Source organism: Neodiprion virginianus, chromosome 2 (genome assembly GCF_021901495.1).
Source record: "Neodiprion virginianus isolate iyNeoVirg1 chromosome 2, iyNeoVirg1.1, whole genome shotgun sequence".
NCBI classification, from domain to species: domain Eukaryota; kingdom Metazoa; phylum Arthropoda; class Insecta; order Hymenoptera; family Diprionidae; genus Neodiprion; species Neodiprion virginianus.
Window position 1 is genome coordinate 28655196 of NC_060878.1, and position 22001 is coordinate 28677196.

At 34.5% G+C, this 22001-nt stretch overlaps 2 protein-coding genes across 6 annotated transcripts in view; one reads left to right on the top strand and one right to left on the bottom strand.

Moving 5' to 3' along the window:
- Positions 1 to 8370, top strand: LOC124298448 (golgin subfamily A member 1). The gene is made up of 8 exons (XM_046750478.1): positions 1 to 575; positions 749 to 1142; positions 1489 to 1577; positions 1665 to 1793; positions 3437 to 3961; positions 5328 to 5855; positions 5910 to 6149; positions 6262 to 8370. Exons 1-8 carry the CDS (start codon positions 465 to 467, stop codon positions 6415 to 6417), a joined length of 2172 nt encoding a protein of 723 aa, XP_046606434.1. The 5' UTR covers positions 1 to 464; the 3' UTR covers positions 6418 to 8370.
- LOC124298449 (long-chain fatty acid transport protein 1-like) overlaps positions 8148 to 22001 on the bottom strand; it is a 15011-nt gene continuing 1157 nt past the window's right edge. Inside the window, exons 1-11 of one of the 5 annotated variants that reach the window (XM_046750482.1) lie at positions 20716 to 20882; positions 19101 to 19324; positions 13997 to 14147; positions 13610 to 13847; positions 13276 to 13501; positions 12038 to 12242; positions 11721 to 11913; positions 11494 to 11640; positions 11263 to 11400; positions 11021 to 11178; positions 8148 to 10941 (exon numbers count right to left, since the gene is read on the bottom strand). In XM_046750482.1, the coding sequence (XP_046606438.1) occupies positions 10633 to 10941; positions 11021 to 11178; positions 11263 to 11400; positions 11494 to 11640; positions 11721 to 11913; positions 12038 to 12242; positions 13276 to 13501; positions 13610 to 13847; positions 13997 to 14147; positions 19101 to 19288 (1953 nt within the window). In that variant the 5' untranslated portion in view covers positions 19289 to 19324; positions 20716 to 20882 and the 3' untranslated portion in view covers positions 8148 to 10632. Of the gene's footprint in view, positions 10942 to 11020; positions 11179 to 11262; positions 11401 to 11493; positions 11641 to 11720; positions 11914 to 12037; positions 12243 to 13275; positions 13502 to 13609; positions 13848 to 13996; positions 14148 to 14236; positions 14450 to 19100; positions 19399 to 20715; positions 20883 to 22001 lie in introns of those variants that run through there. The other 4 variants (XM_046750480.1, XM_046750481.1, XM_046750479.1 and 1 more) reach the window with 4 other exon arrangements.

A 22001-nucleotide genomic window follows, 5' to 3' on the forward strand; every position in this document is an offset into this window, starting at 1 on the left:
ACAGCGGTGTCGTCGGTGAATAATTATGACCAGAGATATGTCGCGGGTTGCAATTGTGGAAGTATTGTTTTCTTTCTTACTATTTGCTTTTTTTTTAATGTGGTAGAAATCGTACAGTGGTCTCCGTCATGCAAAATATTTTCACTAAACGTCGCTCGGCAACAGTGTTAGTAATAATATAAAAATCAAAGACTACATTTTTATTCTAAAGTGATATGTGTAATGGATTTTTATCAGCTGGAATTAATTGGAACTTAATAGCAGAAATGATTAAACCGCAGCTACAATAAAAAACAGAAATAATAATAGTAGGTAGTTATCATTCGTTATCAGTAGATGCCGGCAGACAGGTGACGTGACGTTGACAACCAGCTTGTATAAAACTACGATATATCGTAGACTTCAACTTTGATACCACCCTCTTAGCAATATCCGGAAAATCAAAGAAAATATAGTTTGTTAAGATGTTTGTGAGCTTGAAAAACAAAATACGCGAGGAAACTGGCAGCGACGTTTCCACGGTTGTCAGAAAAGCTGGAAACGTTCGTAACGTTGGCACACGGCACACGTCTCAGGTAAATGTTTCGCAATCGTACTCTCACCTTATTATCTCAAAGAAAACCAAATCAGATTTTAGAAAACAAGTGAATTTATAACATTTTTTTGCTCATATGATGACGTTGCCAACTAATTTTGTAATTTTGTAATTTTATATCTTTCTTACCCTCTGTCTGATTATTTCTTGCAGACCGGTTCAACGAGCAGTATTAGCGGCTCTATGGTATCACTGGATGGTTCGAGAGAAGAGAATACAGTTTCGCCGACGCCACCGATACAGCTGAAAAGAGAGAATAGTTTTGAATATAAACTAAGTGATGGAATGCAATTATCATCTAAGGATGTAAAAAGAATTGAGAGCAGAGAAGATGAGTGGAGGAAAAGACTGGCGAGGAGAGAAAGCGAGCTCGTAAAAAAGTTGGAAAAGAAAGACGAAGAATGGAAAGTCAGGCTGCAGGAGAGAGAGAAGGAGTGGAAAAAATTATTGGATAAACAGGAGAAGGAGAAATTAAAGCTTGAGGATGAAAGAAGAAAAGCCGAGGATGCCAGACGAGTGACTGAACTTGCTTTAAAAAATGCTGAAGGTATGTGGAGAAAGATGTTACATATGTTGAAAAATGTCACTTTGATATTTATATGAGATAATCTGAACAATCCGTTACATAGTTCTGTACAAATGCAACTGGCATGCAATGATTGATAGCAAAAAAATTATGTTTTCTTGTGTTTGTCATATATTAATTAGTCAATTTTTAGTACTCTCATTCTCACTGTACAGAAATATTGACTAACAAATAGTACTTCGAAAAAATCAGATGTAATATCAGTGCTAGAAGAAATTTTTTCTAAAAAATGTGATATGGAATTTGAATTGTAATCAAAATTCACATTTTGCTCAGTTATAATTTCTTGTGTAATTTTCTTTGGCAGAGTACAAAAAAAAACTGTACAGCTTTCAAGAAGATGCTGAACAGTTGGAAGGTTTTCAAACACAAGAAATGGCAAAGATCAAACATCTTGTAAGTTTATATTAATTATCGTGTTAAATGGAACTGTGTTCAGAGTATCAAAGAATTATCTCAAAAACATATTCATCTGATTAACAGTTACTGGCTAAAGAGCAGGAGGTAGACGAGAAAGTGCATCATCTGAAGCATGCAACCGCTGAGGTAGAGAGTCTCAAAACTGAGGTATCGAGGCTTAGGCGTTACGAAGACGAGTTGAATAACGTACAGGTGAGTACAAAGAAATGTTGAACTACTTCTTTTTCAAACTTTTCAAAGCGTGTAAACACGATCATGTGAAATATCGATGGAACGAATGTAATTAAAGTTGACTACACTAAATTGATATTGTTCACGATGTTACTATGACTCGAAAAGAATTATCAGGGTCTTATTAACAGTGTAAATTCTGTGTCTTCTGTACAGCTGAATAAGTTGTAAGAACCTAATTTTAATATCCATATGCCAATTCGATTTAACAAGTGTTGCCTAATGTCTTGCGACAGAAGGAGATTATCGTCTAACACATATCACAGACGATTCACAATGCTAATTGTTCTCTGATTTACACTGTTGAATATTTTATCAGGTAAAAATCTTACCGTCTTGTGCTTGCGGTCTTGATATATATTTCAACAGCACAACGAGTCGCAAGGTTTTAAATAATAATAATCCGACAAATATGTATGTTTTACAGTTCTTTCGCACCTTAAACCTCAATTATTAAAACCTGATTCCTCAAATAGCTGGAATTTTCCACATTATTACTATCGATAAGTAATAGTTATAATTTTTAGTCAGCCAGTTCATAGGCATTCTTCTATACTGTAATGATTTTGCTTTTTGTTTTGTGATAATTTTTGCATTTTATTGTTCTCTCCTTTATTTAAATCTATTTTTTATCTTTAGTTTTTCATTCATTTGTTAAATTTATGTTCATGCCCTATTTATACTTGATGTGATTATCGAGAAATGGGATCTTTATTGCTGCTAAATTAGTTCCGTTAATTTCCAGTGTTTCAAGCCTGGGCTGTTTACGATTAGGTACATACATTTATTTTATACAAAGTTAAAAAAAAGTTTTGCTTTGCTACTACGGTCATAATATTGTTCTTTGTTTGCATCCGTTTGAAAAATATTTACTTATGTGTGTAGATACATAAGTATGTATATGCAACTGGTTTTACACATTATTTTGAAACTATTATGTTTTCCTAAAATTCTTTAAAAACTTATTATCTACACATTGATCAGTGGTAATTCTATCTTCTCCTGATTGTGAACTGTGAAGTCTTTTATTACTCTACCAATGAAAGAATAAAAAATTTATTCGAGTAAAAATGTATTAAAAATAAATAGAGTTAAAAAAAAAAAAAAAAAAAAACAAGGAATTCAAACTTTAATCACTACCACAATGGAGAACAGATTATGCAGTATACCTGCTAATCCCTGCTGCTACCGTCGATGCTAGAGGTACGTCTTACAGCTTAGCTTATATTCTTCAACTGTTTTATTAATCTTTCTTCTTTATATCTTCCTGCTATTGGTTATGGATTTATGGTCATTAATAATATTGAAGTTGTGATATAGATTAACTGGGTACTAACCGAAAGATCTTCTTAGTATATTGTCACTACTAGTTTTTCGCTCTTTCGTCACAACCGAAATATCGTAAGCAAGAAAGAATTGACAAATACTGGGTATGATTTTACACTGAACTTGGGTTTTTTAGTATAAATATTCATGTTGAAAAAGGATATTTTTTTTACTACAAACACAACTGTGTCTTAAAGTACCTTGATACGAAAAATACGTGAAATTATCATAAATGTATAGACTTTCCTACCTTCTAATAAATGTAACATTAATTTCAGGACGAAATGGAAACACTGAGACATTCAACACAGCGTGAGAGAGCTCAACTGTCAAGTCAGCTGGCACAAACTGAAGAAGTAGTACGTCATCTGAAAGACAAAGTTTTTGTACTTGAGCAAAGAGTTTCTTTGGAAACAAATGATCAAACTATAGATGAACGAGTAGCGGATTTGATGAGAGAACGAACTTTGCTTGAAAGAAAACTTGAAGAAGCTCATCTCCATTTGTCAGATATTAAAACAAGCTGGTCAGGAAAAATTTCAAGTCTTGAAACTCAGGTCGGAAGACTGAGTAGACAAGCTGGTGAGGAAGGTTTGGAAAGAAGGAGAGTCGAACAGGAGAAAGAAGAACTTCATCAAAAAGTGAAACAGCTCGAAGCTGAAATAGAGGTAAACAAAGTTGTGATGCAAACTAAAGATGCAAAACTTCTGCGAATGGCCGAAGACATCGATGAAATGGCCACGGAACTTAAAGAGCTTCGGGCCAATGTCGATGACGAGGTTGAAGAGTTTAAGCGTCAGATTGTGAGTTTTCACAATACGCAGTGATGATGCACGAGAGTCGAGCACAGTAGATAATTGGGAAAATATTCTCCCCTTTCAGAAATAAACCAAACGATTTCTATAAGAATATTATTTCCATATGTGTTAGGAACAATTGTTCGAGAAAATTAGCTGTACCAAAAACATTGAGTCTGGTCTTTACCACCAATATTCTTGCATTTATTTTAGTATTTGAGATTGTGATTTTTACTGATAATGGAAACTGTTAGATTTGCAAATTAATATCCTAGAATATTTTCTCCCTCTGATTTACAAGTAATCAATATCGAAACTAGAAAAATTATTTCAAAGGCAGATAAAAGATTTAAATAAGTATTTGGGCACTTTTTACTACTATTTGCATGTTCTAGTTAAAAATATGCTTATCGCTTATGCACCATTTATAATCGTAAACCGCTCGCGAACTTTAGGTCTTATTATTATTTTTGACAACTGTTTCTCAATATTATCTCATTTTTTTCTCTAGTTTTACCAGCATGCATGCATGACAATTTATATCTATAATTTCGTTGCAATAGTTTAATTACTCAAGTAATTGTTACTTGGGAAGATTTTTCTCGCTGCATGACAATTAACAGTGGGAGCAAAATATATTTTATCTTAGCTATCTGGTATTGTTTACATACATACATTAAACATACACCTGTACCCTATATTACGCGACTTATACACTACGTTTTGTGTGTAAAAGAAATATTATGTACACCTTTATTTATGGAATAAAACTACTATGAAAAAAAAAATTCAACTTCCCTCGTTATTATTTTCGATTTTATACAACCCCGAATTCCAATTTTCCTTCCATTATGGCAACTTCTCTGTTTTCCCGTGGATTTTTTTTTTATTTTTGCACACATACAGACACATTTTTCTCAGAAGTAATGGTCAATAGACTGTTACACCTCCGTTTAGCTGTAAATACCACTAACCCATAGTAATTCGCAAGTAATAATATATATGTATGTATAATTTCTGTGCCACATATATACATAAAAATGTGTGGTGGAAAACAGCTTTTGAATTAATTTTCAAATTATTCAATTATGTGATCCGTTTTTTCTGCACGCAGTTATTTATTAAAATTTTTACAGACCTATTTCTATTTTTTATTTCTATTTCACTATTAAGTGTTATTGGAATTAGTAAATTGGGATATGAATGTTTACAAATTTTTAATTGATTATGTCCTCACAACTTCTTTGTGAAAGATTTATTTCTTTATGCTTTAATACTGATGCCTTATTGCTTACAACAGGAACAAAATATTATTAATTGCTTTTGAATGACAGGTCTTTGAGAATGATATCAAATATTTGAAAAATTTTAGGAATCATCTTCGAAGGAAATCAAGCAACTCAAAAAAGATTTGCAAGAAGTAACATCAAAGCACTCTCTTGCAACAACGGAACTAGCACAACTGAAGTTATCATTGGATGGAGAAAAGACAAGCAATGCTTCGCTACATCTGGAAGTAGCACGGTTGAGGGAAATGTTAGAAACTGAAAGAACTACTACAGCGAAGATACGAATAACTCTTGAAAAAGAACGAGAAGAAAAGGATGTAGCTTTACTAAGGAACGCACAAGTATCGCAAGATGTTGAAATGGTTAGGCAAGAATGTAGACAGCAAGAAACTGAGAACAATGAGTTACAAAGTCGTGTTAACACCTTGGAAAAAACAATAAAGACAACTAACACTGAATTCGAGAAATGCCAGACGCAACTCGCTGAGACTAGACTGAGGCTCGAAGAACTGGAGACAATGGAACACAGTAGAGAATTGGCTGAGAGTAACGAAAAAATGTTGAAGAATAGTATACTTGACTTAGAAGATCAGCTCAGTGAAAAATCGAAGGTAAATATAAGTATAATTCAACTAATATAATGACTAATTGAGTTCACCTTACAGACAATCAAAGTTCTACAACAGCGGCTGGCAGATATGAAAAAAACTCTTCAGCGGGAGTTGAGAATTCCGTCTTCTTCATTGGATAGCGACGCAGAACCTACAGCAACAGCAACTGCAGTGATAAATCCAAGCTCTACGAAAACTGTTACACCACGTCAAGATAATTCAAGGGAAGAAGATGTGAACTTCAAATACCTGAAGCACGTTTTGATAAAGTTCCTAACAAGCCGGGAATACGAGGTACATAGCAAGACTTGTTGGAGTCTCAAAACGAGATCTGTAAATGAATGAAAGTCGATTTACTAAGTTTGATGTGATGAAATACATTTGAATATTTATTTATTTACCTTAGGCTTTGCACTTGACAAGAGCAGTTGCGACTCTACTCCATTTTTCTCCAGAGGAAGAAAAACTGCTACAGGAAACTTTGGAATGGAAAATGTCGTGGTTTGGAAATCGTCCAAACTTGGGGATCGGCCAAACAGCAAAAGCGATACCACCAAGTTGATAGTTGGACTGAATAGTTGAAAATCTATAATTATTCGTGTCGTCGACAGCGATACAAGAAATCCTTGAAAATCTACAATATTATAAGACCCCGGTGACATTTACTCAGATCTCGATATAAAACATGAAATAACAACACTGATGGTAATAAAATTACACAAAGGGAGGGGTAATTTATCTTTAAATGCATTTAATTACGATGTATTGTAACTAGTTTTATAAATTGAGAAAAAGAGTGTCAACGAGAATTTACCTCAATGCAGCATGATTATAGGTATTATATTATCTTGAACAAATCACTGACACTAATGCTCTATATATATTCAAATTAAAAATTATTCACGGTACATAAAGGGTTGCCGCGTTAAAAATAAAGGAAACTCAAGATGTCGATGGGACAGAATTACCTTCACTAGATTAGTCAAGACGGTATTATACATCTCAAACCGGAATATTTTTAGCAAATGTGTGATTGTAGAGAATTTTTACTTACATATTACATCAGTTTGTTAGAATTCTTTAGTATAATCAATTCAAAATAAAGACCTGTCATCCATCGCCACTCACACCTTAACACAGTGAAACTATAAGAGGCACACAACACTGTGTTAATTTTAAATAATTGAGGGTTTCTAGATGGTTGATGAATTGAGGGAAAATTTTTAACTTCAAGCACTGTTCAAATAGTGAATGTCATTGTGGATACCTAGAATCTTCAAAGAAGAATATCATTACATTTTGTAACTGCATTCATTCTGATATTATATTGTTTGGCAACAATATTCACTCAGAAAATTAACAAAAGACTTAAGTAGAAAAACTTGGATTTCAAACAACGAATTATAATCGAAGGATTATATTGTTCTAAATTGTATCTTTGTAGTTCACGAAGGCGTGTTTGGGACTTCACGTTTTGAATTTAGGTACTTAATACGCTTGTAAATTATAAATTAAATAATTGACATTAATATGCTGAGTATGAATTGGTTTAAAGTTCACAATGATGAATTTCAATCACTTCATTCAACACTTAATGTGAAACATTTCAATTATTTGATATATTATTAGTGAGCAGGTGCGCTGATCGTGCCTAACTTTTCATAAATTTTGCGATTATGACAGTGCCTAGCTAGTTCAAGAAAACTTTTTCCAGTTACGATGTGAAGTATGAATGAATTATCGTTGATAGAATAATACATTCCATACCATACTAGAGTTTATTATTCATGTCTTTATTTGCCATTGACTCCTACGCGTCTTGACACTCCATTTGTGTTGCAGCCACTGTTATCAACACATTTGCGATGAACACATATTCCTTGCTGTATTCCATTTTATGTGCAATAAAACCCGTTTTTATACAGATCTACCGTAATGAGTCAAAAGAGTATTATTAATTAATTAGAATAACAATTGGTATGCATTACATAATAAGAACTTGGGACTACGATTTTTCTCATTTTGATTGTGCAAACAATCAGTTCTTTAGTTTATATAAAAAAAAAGACAATTACTCGATCAACCATACTTGACGTTACCTCACGTGGTGCGCAACTTGCATTCAATAATTTTGTACAGAAAAAAAATTGAAGGTAGTGTTTCAAAAGTGTGTAAAGATATTATATTAAAAATAATCAATCATAGTATTAGGCATAATGAATCAAGAAAATCTGGTCGTGGAAAATAACCAAGTATTATAAGTAATTATACGTATATATTGTATACGAATAGTTAGTGTTTCAGCTCTATTTATTTACATCCAACAAAACTACGGATACATACTTCATTCATAACATTGACTCTCGATCAAATTACCTTGCGTACAGTGTGGTGAGGAATTAGGTATACGGTTAATTTAGAAATCTTTATCACCCTCTTTTCTTTATCTACTTACAAATTATAAGATACACATAATAATTGATTGAATCCCACTATCAGTTTTCAACTAAGTTTAGATAATCGCGAAAAAGGCACATTACACTGTTTATATTTTGTAGTTTATTTAATATGTAATGTGATATTCAATCGTGCGTGTAGCATGTGATGTTACCACAGTTAAAGATTTATGATAGAAAAAAATTGTAAATTATTAAATGCCTATATGTGTATACGATTTTAATTTACGCGTATAATTCTTCAATATGCCAATAACAATGAACAGATATCCTGCAGAAATGCTAGACTGTCAAATTGTCATTATTGTACCTTATAAAATGTAACGAGAATGATAATAATTGTGACCCCCGAGCAATATACAGATTATTAAAAATGCGCAAACAATAAAAATCGTACGTTTGAACTATGTTATTATTATTGTTGTTATTAATATTATTATTATCATCATCATCATTATTATTACTATATGTTCAACTTTCCACAGTGTCCAGTTCGAAATGCACTTCAATTAAAATATACATATACAACTATTCCTTCTTACCTCAACCATCAGTTATAAACATTTCAAAAGAGAAAGAAATGATGTGTAGAGTTTATCAGTCTAATTATTATTATTCTTTACCCAGTTAATTCAAATCTACAGTAACTTGATAGTTGGTGGTGCAGTTATTTATAATATAGCATTAATTATTTTTAACAAAGATGAAAGATTTTGAGCCATGTTTATAATGTGATCAAACACATGATAAATTAATTTAAACGCTTCCCCAATTTTCTAGCTACATGCGTTACACATACCTGATTATCATTTTGAATATTTTTCATCTTTAATATCAAGAGTTGTATAAAAATTGCCACTAATTTAACTGCTCGATTGAATATTTTAAAAACTCAAAATCACTACATTAACATTTACATTGGTCAATAGCAATGAAACGAAGATAAGTACACCATGTTTAAAATAACAGTTTCTTACAAACACTTTTCAAAATAAGTATATTTAGTCCAAACAAATAAATCTACATTTTAGTTCACTGCATGTTGAGAAAAATTGTCCCCACCGTTGTACTACAGTATCAATAATCGATTTTGTATGAAATTCATTTCCAAATACACTAAGAATGGTCGAATAATTTTTCAAAAATCCCAATCCAAGTAATAGCACTACATTTTAATCGTATTATACATATATATAATGTACATACTACATAGGTATGTAATGATACATGTATACTTGAATATTGTAGTGCTTGTTATGGCATCGTAAAAAATTGTTATGGCATCAAAAACTAGCATTTTATACATACATACCAAGAACAATCCCAAAAGAATTGGGGTCCTGCAGAATCGATTTATTGTTTCCTTTCTTCATACTCAGCAAGCAATGAATGCAGGTATTGTGTCTATTATTCCTGTACCATGCACTAGAATTATGTATCATATTACGTTTATTATCCAAGGGAGCGGATATACTTTGAAGAAATTGATACCTGCCATTCAAATAAGTATAATTGACTACAAATAACCAGGAAACAACGGTCGTATATTATATTAATTAACTAGTAACACAAATTCAAGTTAAATTATTCAATTAGAGGTATTTCTTGGTACCTCCAAATAATTACACCATCTTTCTTAACATCGTCGTTTCACCTCTTCCATCAGCATCTACCTTTCAATTAACAACGTAATAGGTTTTGAATTCAGTAGGAAATCTAACTGATGGTGGGTGCAGTTTGAGCTGAATGAGACCTACTTGAAAAATGTTCTTAATTTACATACACTATTGCTCATATCTAAAGTAGTTTGATGAGCCAAAATTTTTGTAACCCAAACATTTGTCCTTACATTTGCTCATGAATTATAATATTCTCCTAACCTTTTCACTTTCAATTTACATTTCTTAGTCCATCGTTATTGGAATGTTATTCAAAAAAAAAATCATTTTTTATGACCCTTTTTTTAATCTTCCATTCATTTATATTTTGGTTTTAATACTCAATGAAAATGTTAGTAGAAATTAACCCTGAGTGGTTACACTAGCACGATTTCATCCCCGGCAACCACTTATTTCTCATGGGATGAAAAATAAGTGTGACCGCAAAGGGTTAATGTATTCGATTTCACATAACGTTTTACGATGTTTGCATCATTGAGTGAATATTTGGACTAATTTATTCCTTGTATTTCACTGCCCTTCTACCCTTGTTCGTTCGTAAGATTTCTGATTTGGTAGATTCTTTGCCAAGTAAATTTTGATGTTAATTTTTTTTACTTATTTTGTACAGGGGCAAATATGCGACCTGCTGTACTACGCACCTTACAATTTTGCTGTCCCAGAAATAATTTCTTCGTACAACTCCGGTGTAACTTGTACGTATTCCTTATTACCCGACCTAAAGTATACTTTATCCTGAATTTTGTTAGGATCAAATCCCTCCTTTTGTAGATTTATTTTTTTCAATTTAAATGTGCCCGTCATTTCGAGTTCTTTTACAATGCGCAGGAAAATCGGCCTGGCATAAGAGGGAAGAGCTTTGTCAAGGCCCTCAGCTAACGCTTTAAAGTCAAGCAGACTATCGGGATCGACTATAGCTGCCATTCCTGCCTTTCCCTCCATTCCAGGTACCTATAAATAAAACATATGCATAGACTAATTCAGTGGCTGTTCCCGTTGATTTTTCCCTGACTTTTGAATCTTCACGTACCTGTACTCCATAGACAGTGGCGTCCCTGTGACCAGCTACGTTGCTTACGACACCTTCGACTTCTGCAGTCGCTACATTTTCCCCTTTCCATCTGTAAGTGTCGCCAGTTCTGTCCTTGAAGTAAAAATATCCATATTCGTCCTGGACCAATATATCACCTGGAGAAGAAGTGGATGACACTCATATTTTTCCTCAATCGAGGAACCGAATTTTCTGTGGTGTTATGGCAATGTTCAACTCACCAGATAAGAATGCTTTGTCGCCTTTGCTAAACACGTTTTGTATTGTTTTACTCCTTGATGCTTCTTTGTCCAAGTATCCATTGAATTCTCTTGAAGCATTTCCCTGCTTTATTAGTCCTATAAACATTCCAGGCTCGTCTGTAACAGTGATATTAAAAAAGACATTTTGAATTATCAAACAATATGCTAATTCTGTTATGACCCATAACATAGGAGAATTCATCGCCATACTTGTCTTTGCCCTTATACAAAATCCGTCTGGTCCTCTGATGGGCTCACAAGTGTCTGGAGTAACCCGTATGAGAGCTACTGGATGCAAAGACTTTGGTATTATCGATGGAATGAAACCGACAGCTCCAACTTGATTATCAACGTTCACTATAAACAAGAGGAGTAAAAGAATTAAATCTTACATTTCGAACTTAGGAAAATATTAGTTAAAAATTAACGATAGTTACCAATGTTGGCATTTCCTTCACTAGACCCATAAACTTCTGTTATCTGTTCGATCTTGAAGCGATTAACAAACTCTTGCCAAAGCTGAGGTCTCATACCATTGCCAACCATCAATCTAACCGAGTGGGCAGAATCTTCAGGTCGAGGTGGTGCCGATAATAAATACCGGCACATTTCGCCAATATATTGGGCAAGCTGAAAGTAAATAAACATGAATCAATTTCGAGTAAATTAAGGAGCTCGTTGAGAGTTAGAAGAATTTTGTATGTAACTCCATACGTCCTTAATCTCTACTTGACAAAATCATTATCCAACTTACAGTACAATTGTGTTTTATGCAATCCGTCCAGTAGGCAGACACGGAGAATTTTGTTCTCAAAACGCTTGGGATTCCTTTCACTAGAGCGCAACCAGTACCAACTAGACCTCCAGCTGTATGATAGAGCGGAAGTGGATTGTACATAATATCACTGTTTGCTCGAAGACCCAGCATATGATAAGTGGCCATAGTGATGAGCAGATACCTAAAAAGGACGAATCAGTGCGGTTGGAACGTTGGAAACAATATCAGGCATTGAACGTACTTTTCGTCAATTAGATGAAAAAAAATTTTAGTATGACAATTGAACAAATCAATTTATTTTTATACTGCATTAATCAAAAAATATTCGCCTCATTTTTAGCGTTAATATACAGAGACTGACACATTTCAGGAGGGGATTTACGACCCCTTTGCTTTAGAGCAGTAAAATACAGCGTCATTGTTCGACTAATCTCATTCTGGTAAAGTTGTAGGGTCTCTCTGACAAGATTAGGTATATAATATAATGTAGTAGACAAATAGTATGATGTTTGTAGTGATATGTAACGTGAGGTTCTTGAGTGAAAAATTGGAATTTTATTTATTCGTAGAGTATAATCCGATATTCATACGCACTTGCGCCGTTGTTCCTTTGTAATATACCATAATTGATTAGGATCTAACGCACCAATAGCTGGTGTAAACTTTCCCGTTATGAATTATTACATTTGTAGATATAACTTGCTACCGTATCCACTATATTTCTTACTACACTAGACTACGACCTACATTTTGTCACTCAATACTCATTAATAATTTGTTGAACCCACATATCCCGCAACAACCAACTAAGAGGGACATAGATGGTGAAACATCGTTACTTGCAGACAGGTACATGTATGTACAGTACAAGAATAGAATTATAATCAATACAGGAGGATGGAAATTGGTGATTTAATTGCTTCTCGCTCTTATTTGAAATCCTAGACTTGAGGCAGGCACGACTCAGTTCTCATTTTTGCAATAAAAAATAAGCAACACTGCTTCTCACGTTTCAGGGATATAAAGTACATATCTATTAATGAAGCTTGTCTGAAATTCTTCAAAAACTGCAATTCTTCTATTTCCACTGGGAAAATATGTCAACTGACGTAATAGTTCTTACAAGACAGTCCTCAGGAGGGGTGAAAATAATTGTTAACATAAAATTAGACAAAATTTGAAAACCTATAACTGGAAAATAAAAAGAATTGTACCTCGAATGTGGCATCAGAGCAGCTTTGGGTAGTCCAGTTGTCCCGCTTGTGTAGATATAGAGTAAATTATCCCTGTAACCTGGAATATGGTCAACTACTGGAGGCGCAGTACTAGCTTCAGTGAGAAGCTGATCAACGTTTTTAGCACCGTCTAATTCCTCTCCCAAAGGGCTGCCCCACTCGTATCTGTCGATTCCTTGTATAGTATCTGTGATCTCATTTATTGCTGTAAATGAATAGATTACAGTAGTGAAAATCACTTGCGCACTCATCCAAAAATCGTATCAGTACAAAGCAACAACCTTCAACCACAACAATTATTTAATCGACGTACCTGTACCCAATTCTTGTGTATAAATAATTGCCTTCACTTTTGCTGCAAGTAAACAATGCACAAGAGGCTGCATACGCAAATTGGTGTTGATCAGAGCTGTTACCACCCCTAACTTTCCTAGTCCCAGCCATATCGCAATATATTCGGGCCTGTTGTGCATCAGCAATGCAACCGCGTCTCCTTTGACGTATCCAGCCTTCTGGAAGACAGAGGCTACTTGGTTGCTAAGTTTCTCTATCTGTGAAACAACAAATCAGCTATGTGGAATCAGGGATCTTCTTGTTTTTGTTGAAAAACTGGGTGACCGATTGAAATTTAGTTTGTAATTTATTATTCATAATAAAAAGTCATACATTCTGCATTGAAACTGACAAATAAATCACTTACATCCAGGTTTGTCCAGATCCGACCCTCGAAAATGAAGCATGGTTTATTGGGGTAAATTCGAGCACGTTCTGTGAAGATTTTTATCACCGTTGTGTTGTTACGTACGAAACCCTTTGTCTCGATATCAGCGTTGATGTATCGGTATAAAAACCTGCAAAGAGAAATTAAAAAATAAGCGATAATCACTTGGTTAATATATAATGCGTTGTCAATGCGAATGGATCATTCGGGTGAGCTTACCCTACCATTCAGAAAGTACTTATTTGACTATTGATCAGCAAAAAGAGTCTCTTAGATGTTGAACGCATAGTATATACAGATATTGTTATAATAGTTCAAGATCCAAAGGACACATAAATTGTTTCCCGATATAGCGCGGTAGAATCGAAACCCCGGGAAAAATAGATGAGCCGAATATTATGTGCGAGCCGAGCATCTGTCTTTGAGTAAAAACCATTGGCATAAGGTTGATCTATGAATATCGAATGAACTGTTGCAGTTACTATTAATGGTCTTGACGTGCGGTTTCAGCATATAACGTGACGGAAAAACACGCAGGAGATAAGGTAAGAAACGCGGGTAGGTTGCCGTTGAGTATTGAATGAACAGTGCATACGTGTAATAAGGAAGCTTTCGGCTTATCTATTCGTCACATTTGCGCAAGTATAAATAATTAGTCTAGGTTGCAAAGTACGTAGTAAATTAGTGATAAGCGAATGTCGTAATTACGTACAATTACCAGTAAACGCAGACTCTGCGTTGTTTATAAAAACAATACTAGCGATCTATAAGTGCGATAATAAAGTCCCCAACAATCGGAAAAGAATAGAAATGGATTGAGAATTTCAATACGATCTATTCCGATTTCTTTATCCAAACGGATGTTTCGTATTCTTTGAAAAGAATTAATTCGGATAGATAGAATTGAATCGGATTGATAATTGCCATCCCTTATTCTGAATAAATAATTGAAACGAACAAGCTATTAGAGGTGGCATTGTTGCGAATATGACGGGATAGGAAAGAACAGATAAAATCGAATGTAAACGAATAAACAGATTAAAACGAACAGTGTCTCATTGGAATAACTCATGCTTAATTCGGAAACTTAAAGGAATGGGATTCATAATTCTGCTAATCGTTCCGTTTCTATTCTTTTCCGATTGTTGGGTCGCATTTATTCAATACAATACGAGTTGGATGAAAGAGTAAATCAGACATGACCGTTACCCTCAGACAGTTTTTAGCGGCATTGATAACGCCAGGCATTATCCGTTATTTATTTTGACCTTTACGAGATGAAATTAAAAACAGAGTACGATCGTTCAGTTAAACGGTGCTAATTATGAATTGCATTGTGTATTCGAAGTTTTTTCTCCTTCCTCTGTATCTCTCTTTATGGAATAACATGATAAAAATATTCCTTTCACTCTAATCGTAGCCGGATGTAAAACGTCTCTTTCAAATATGCCTGAGATTTTGGTGTCCTATTAATAATTTGAATCTTCACATGTTCCTCGATTAAGGATATGGCTCTGAGATTTCATGCTGTATAATTTAGTAATCAATGTCACATTTTTCATCTTTCACAAAAAAGAATAAAGTTTACAAAATTTAAAACGATTTTTATTTTGCATCATGACGCCCTCCATCAAATTATGATTAGAACAATATTTCTCGGTTATAATCCCCAAGTCAATGTGATACGCTTGGTGTAAAAATAACGTGTAGAAAGTTAACAAAAAGCAATATGCAACGTAATAATTCGATTAGCACGACACTTTACTAATCGTAAGTCTCCCGATATGGAAGAACGACAGAAACAACAGAATTATTTTCTCTCTGCAGTCATGATAAAGGTTTACATATAAAATTTCAAGCGATATAAAAATGCTGATTTCTTCATTATGGATGAAGTTCTTTTTTGTCTGGTACAGCACAACTACTGTCGTCATTATAACTTTTACCAATGACCAACATTATTATTACGATAAATGCAAAGTGCGCATTCGTAAATATAGTCAATTTGTGCAGTTTGAACTCTTTGAACGCGGAACCGTTACGTCGGTGCTAACTTTTCTTACGATCGAGGAGATGCGATAAGTAAATCAGCTGTAATATGCAAAACTCGGCTATATATATGTAATGTACATGTTGATGATATAAAATTTGTTATACACGATTAGTGCTGCGTTATTCGATAATTTTGATTTTTATTATATTCCTTCAGTCTACTAATTTTTTCAGCTCTCATTATAATTTCACCACAAGTTTCACCCCAGAAGTATTCGATTTTACTTACGATCCGTAAGAATCGAAAACGAGACGCGGTATTAAATAAACGAAACCAGGTCAGCTGCATCGGTCGAACGGTTTATCAATAATGCATTACACACCTCCTCGCTTCGGAGTCAACAAAAACTGTCCGAATACCCATAAATTTTTTTATTCTAAAACGACAAAATCGCCTAACAATTAATTAATTATCCATTAACTTTCATCCATCGTTGAAAACGAGATCGTATCGGTTCATTAAATTCTATGCCCCCCACCGCCACTCCGATTCAATTTCCTCAATCATTACCTGTCTTATATAACTTATACGTGTGAGAAAATTATAATAAGAATAATTTCTCCAAAATTATAGCAATTATACAGATGATCAATAAACATTCTCTCTAATTATTATACCGTTCTTGTATTTCGGTATAATCATTTATACTGTTACAAGGAATGATACAGTAAATTTGCTCATTATCGCCGCAATTACACGGCGTCTGAATTCAACTTTGATAATCAATTGAATTATTATGTGTAATTACACGACATGCATTTTTTGCTTTTTATCTTAGTCTCATCATTCATGTTATATACACCGTCTCGTGCGATATTTATATAATACTAACGGTATGAGAAATATTAATGGAATGAAATTCAACGTTTGTTTAATGATTGTGAAAAAGAAAATGTTAAAAATACAGAGAAAAGTGAAGATTTTTCCGAGGCTGTGGTTCATGGAAAGTTTAATGTTCCTGGCTTTTGGTCGGACCCTTATCAGAGTTGAAACTTGGGGGTCGTCCGCAACGAACAAGCACTGTACAATGCTCTACACATACCCATATCTCGCAACTCTGACCTTTCTCCCGTCTTACGCATGTCAAGCTATAAGTATACCCTATCACGCGGATCGAAAGCTGTACATATTTAATTACCGAAAGCCAAGAGCCGCTGTCTTATACATACAGGTAAGTGACACTTTCATGAAAAATTAATAAATAATTGTACAATTCGTATAGGCGCGTATAAAATTTTTTGATATTCGAGACAATTTCTCGAAACTCTTTACTGCAATACGTTCCTCCAATGATTTTCATATCGGGCAATATGCAAGCGTGAAATTAGATTAGCATAGTATTTTTTCATGCAAAACTTTCGAGTACAAAGTCTGTTGAAAACATGCTGGAAGTTTTTTAAATTTCATGGCTAATTCTAAAAATTGTACTGACAAAATTGTGACAAGGGGTTAACGAAATATGATACCTATACCTATACTGCTCGTATGTGCGGGAATGCAAAAAATATACGGAGACACAAATTTCCACCGTACATCGAAGAACACGTAATTATGTATTATATCGTCTTTTCATACTTTCCTTTATGTGTATGTATAATCAGCGATTCTACATATATGAGAACAGTGGAGGACTGTAATATACGTAATACGTATGTATGTATAATAGTGGATACGTAATGTATATGGTGTATACAGTACACCCTGGTCATTATATAATCATAGGACATAGAAAATGCTGCACTTCTATAACTTCTCTTACGTATACATCTACATATATACGAAGTGGTATATTATATGTACATATATTCACGCATGTAGATATGGATCGCAAAATTCGTATGATTATAGAACAATATTATTTTTTTTTTTAAATTAAATCGTTTTAGATACCTACTTTTCTGTCTTTAAAAAAGAAATTACAGCCCATGATATGTTAAATGTTTTTGGAAAAAAGACCGAAAATTAGAATTTCTGTAATCATGCTTGGTTATTTAATGAAAAATTACTTGTCCCAATACATACTTTTTTTTTTTTTTTGTTCTTTGAAGAAAAAATAGAAATATTTTTCCAAAGTCTGGTGATTTTTTCTCTCAACATATATAATATAATATGTATGTACTTTTGTTTCATGCATCGTAGAATTCAGGCACATGGCATATTTGCGTGAAGCGAAGCGAAGGATGGAGGTCAGCTCCCCCCTCCCCCAAGAAAAGTCCTAGTTACGCCAATGATTTTTTCAAATGACCGTTAACGAAAAATAAAAGATGGAAAATATTCGTGATGAAAACTAGTTGCTCTCCAGTGTGACCGTTAAAGTGAAGGGTGAAAATTTTCAAAGACCTTCCGTCAGGTTTTCCACAAGGAAAATTGAATCTTTTCCTCGAAATTTATTTCTACAATGATAAGAAAAAACGAACACGAATCGTTAACTTGAGTGGAGAATTTCGGTGTTCTAATCTTTCCTTAAGATTTTGAATACTGCTATCTATCAAATCGTTAGTGATACTCTCATTGCCTTTAAGATTTAAGAATATAGTGATTTTTCCCCATAGTTTCGTTACGATAACGTTGCTAACTTCAACATAGTAAAAAATATGCACAAACTCGACGAGGTGACGAAAAAAGATTTCTATGACCTGCATGAAGCTGAAACTAGCAGTCGGAGTTGGCAGGGAAACGTGTTTAACCTTTTTGGAAATAGAAAAATGCAGTTCAATCTTATCCTCGTAATTCTATAAAAGTATCGGGGGTTCGAGGTATTTCACAAACTTTTGATTTTGGGACTTCGCTACCTCGTTGGAACGTTCGGCTGTTAATTCTGGCTGCTAGTTTCAGCTGTGTACGCTCTGCGACGACGCGTGAAACATAATATTTTGCGAAAAACAATATACAATAATGGATAAGAATAGAAAATAAAAAACAAAAAAAAAAAAAAGAAATGAAAGAAAAGCCGTGCAGCGGGTCATATTGGATTCCGGATGATGACACGCGGTTTTACGACATAAAATATAACTTCCTGGGCATACTCACTTGACGTCCCGAGGCAGCGTCTTGACGATAACATAAATCCTCCTGTGGTACCGATAAACGAGGGGCAAAAGAGCAACGGCGAAGGCTATCTGGGCGATCCGAGCAGCGGCACCCTGGATCCGAGTTCCAACACCCGCAGCCATCAGGCCAACCAGCGCCAGGACCAAAACCACGAATCTGACGTCCATCGCTTCGCTTCGCAGGCCCGGCACGGCTACCCTGCACTACCGAGCAACAGAAAACGGGGGTTGCCAGGTGGACGTAGAGTTGCGCCGAAAGAACGGGGATGACGACGGACCTGCCGACAAGGGTGCGTAATTCGTAACGATTCGCGCACGCGCCAAAAACCAACTACCGCACATCGTCGCACCAACACGCTTTCCTTTTACCTTACGAACACACAACGGCGTGTCGGATATACATGAAACGTGTCTCTCTATTTCATACCCGAACGCGATGCGAGGGTTGAGTTTAATTTTATGCACGCAATGTGTGAAAAACGCAAGGCTAAGTTAATATTTACGGTGTTGTTTCTGCACGTTTTATCGCTCGTTTTTTTTTAATAAGATCGTTGCATCTTTACGGCTGTTGTAGTTATAATTAGGTCAGGCAATTCGAGTACCGATCGGTTTTCGTTTGACCATTTCGAGGCGGATTTCAATTGTCGGGATCTGCGAAATTGACTCGTCGCTTTAGATAAGGATTACAGAGTTTGCTACTGAAGGGATTGCAATAATGTACGTTTTACTGTATGATGTAAAATAATTGACAAATCGTTTTTACAATATTTGTTAAGGGAATTTTAGAAAGTCTCAACTTTTCTTAGCACACTGCGCGGCTGATTGATTTTATCTGAGAAATTGAATCTTCGATTAAACGATAATTACAACGGATAGGCAATTCGAAAAGTCGACAATTCCCTTTATGGAAATTGCATTGTCGTCACATGACACGCGCTTTAGCCTTCATTATTATTACAGATATTACATTATTTTTTAATTCCTTGTGTTGCTCCTCTACGAAGATGGAGGAAATATCGGAATTTTTTCGAGCGTTTATAACGTTTCAATTTTATCTTACGTAGCTGAAGGTGCGTATAAAAGGTACCGATTTCGCGGGGACAAAAATTCTCTGTATTTAACTTTCGAACCGATATTCAGACCTGATTATGTTTAGTTACAGTCCTACGTATACCTACATTACTGCAGCAATCGAAAAAATATAGCGTGCCATGTATAAACCAAGATATAAATTGGTCAATATAATACATTTAACTGAATCTATTAGCATACCGCATCGCGGTGGAAAACAATCTCACGTGAAAAAAATCAAATCATTACGAATACTAAATTTTATTTGCTTTCCAAGCGTAAACGTTTCTCACAATCGGAAGGTGAAGTTGGATATTTCGTTTTTGCTATATGATCTATGATATTCATTCCCTGTGTTAGAAATGAGCATATAATTTACTTATTATTAGTATATTATTTATAAGTAATAGAGTTTCGATTTCTAGGACGTAAAAATTCAAGAAAAAAAAACCGAAATATGGGGAGATGCAATTAGTTTAACACCTACGTTATAATAGCAATAAGAATAAACAAAAAAATCTAACCTGGAGAAACGTGGAAAACCGTATCACTAGTTGATTGCTATTTCTAACTTATCACTTTCGATGCATGCATGAAGCAAAATAGATGAACAAAAATTTAACTGTTGGTGATAGATATCATTGAACGACTCGAGCTGTTCGAGCGTTGCACGATTACTGTAAGTAATATGGAAATTTCTTTGACTCTGACACAACTAGCCGACCGACCGAACGACCACCACGACAATCTTTCTGTTCCTTATCATCCCTTCCCGTCGTAACACATCGATTCCGATATCACACGTATATTGGATACGTGTGTACATACGTTACGTGTAAGGAACGCCTATTTTCACCCCCGAGACGATCGTACGAAATGAAAAACGACGAGTCATGAAGAAATAGTTCTGAGCTACAAATACGTGTGAGGATGAAGTTGGTCACGTTGCGTTGCTGTAACAATGCCGGTTTAGGAAAAATCATTACTTCGGGCTTTTCGGGATATTTGAAATTTAGTAAACCGTGATAATTGCGAGATATTTTTATTTTTAAAAGCAAACTGCTTACAAACGTCGTTCTAAAATTGCGCAATAATAATTTTTCCCTGATGTTTCGCCACGTTAACGTTACTGACTTCAGCCTCATTGAATTATCTGGATAAACCAGAACCTGAGAGAAAATTGTAACATGTTTCAGCATATCATTCTGTTTACTTCGAGTTTCCCAATTTTTATTTTGTGCCATTGGTTATCCCTCGATTTATATACCAATGTAAGGGCTATCGTAGAGCATTGGCCTTTGGCGTTGACAAAATCTCATTATACTGTAATACGTATTACACTGCCATACATTTTACGTATCAACACACGTTTTTCAACGGTCAGAGTGCCTATAATGTCGAACCAGTTCGTGATGATTTTGGAACATGTATAAAGATAGATGACAGAAATTAACCGTTCCCCAGAATAATGAATTTTCGGGACCACTGGCTAACTCGTGAATAAATATGCGTTGTTTCTGATTTGTTTGATCTGGAACCGATGCGAATAAGATTCGACTATAGCGGTTCATCGATGATTGCGAGATAATTAAGAGCAGGCGTATTAAAAAAATTCAAACGTAAACAATAAGATTATTATCGTACGTGGCATTTAAGCATATATGTGTAAAAAAATAATTAAATTGCACAATAATAATAGATGCACACAAGTATAGTTAATAATTGTGAAAACTGAAACGTCGACGCTTCTTCACCCCGTGAAATATCATCTATTGAAACAATAATACATCGAATAATGAATTATTCGATC

What these genes read in the sequence shown, in the direction of transcription:
- LOC124298448 (XM_046750478.1), top strand. Translation starts at nt 465, where the DNA reads ATGTTTGTGAGCTTGAAAAACAAAATACGCGAGGAAACTGGCAGCGAC. An exon ending in TGGCAAAGATCAAACATCTT is followed by an intron (nt 1,578 to 1,664) that starts GTAAGTTTATAT and finishes TCTGATTAACAG; the next exon opens with TTACTGGCTAAAGAGCAGGA. An exon ending in TAACAAGCCGGGAATACGAG is followed by an intron (nt 6,150 to 6,261) that starts GTACATAGCAAG and finishes TATTTACCTTAG; the next exon opens with GCTTTGCACTTGACAAGAGC.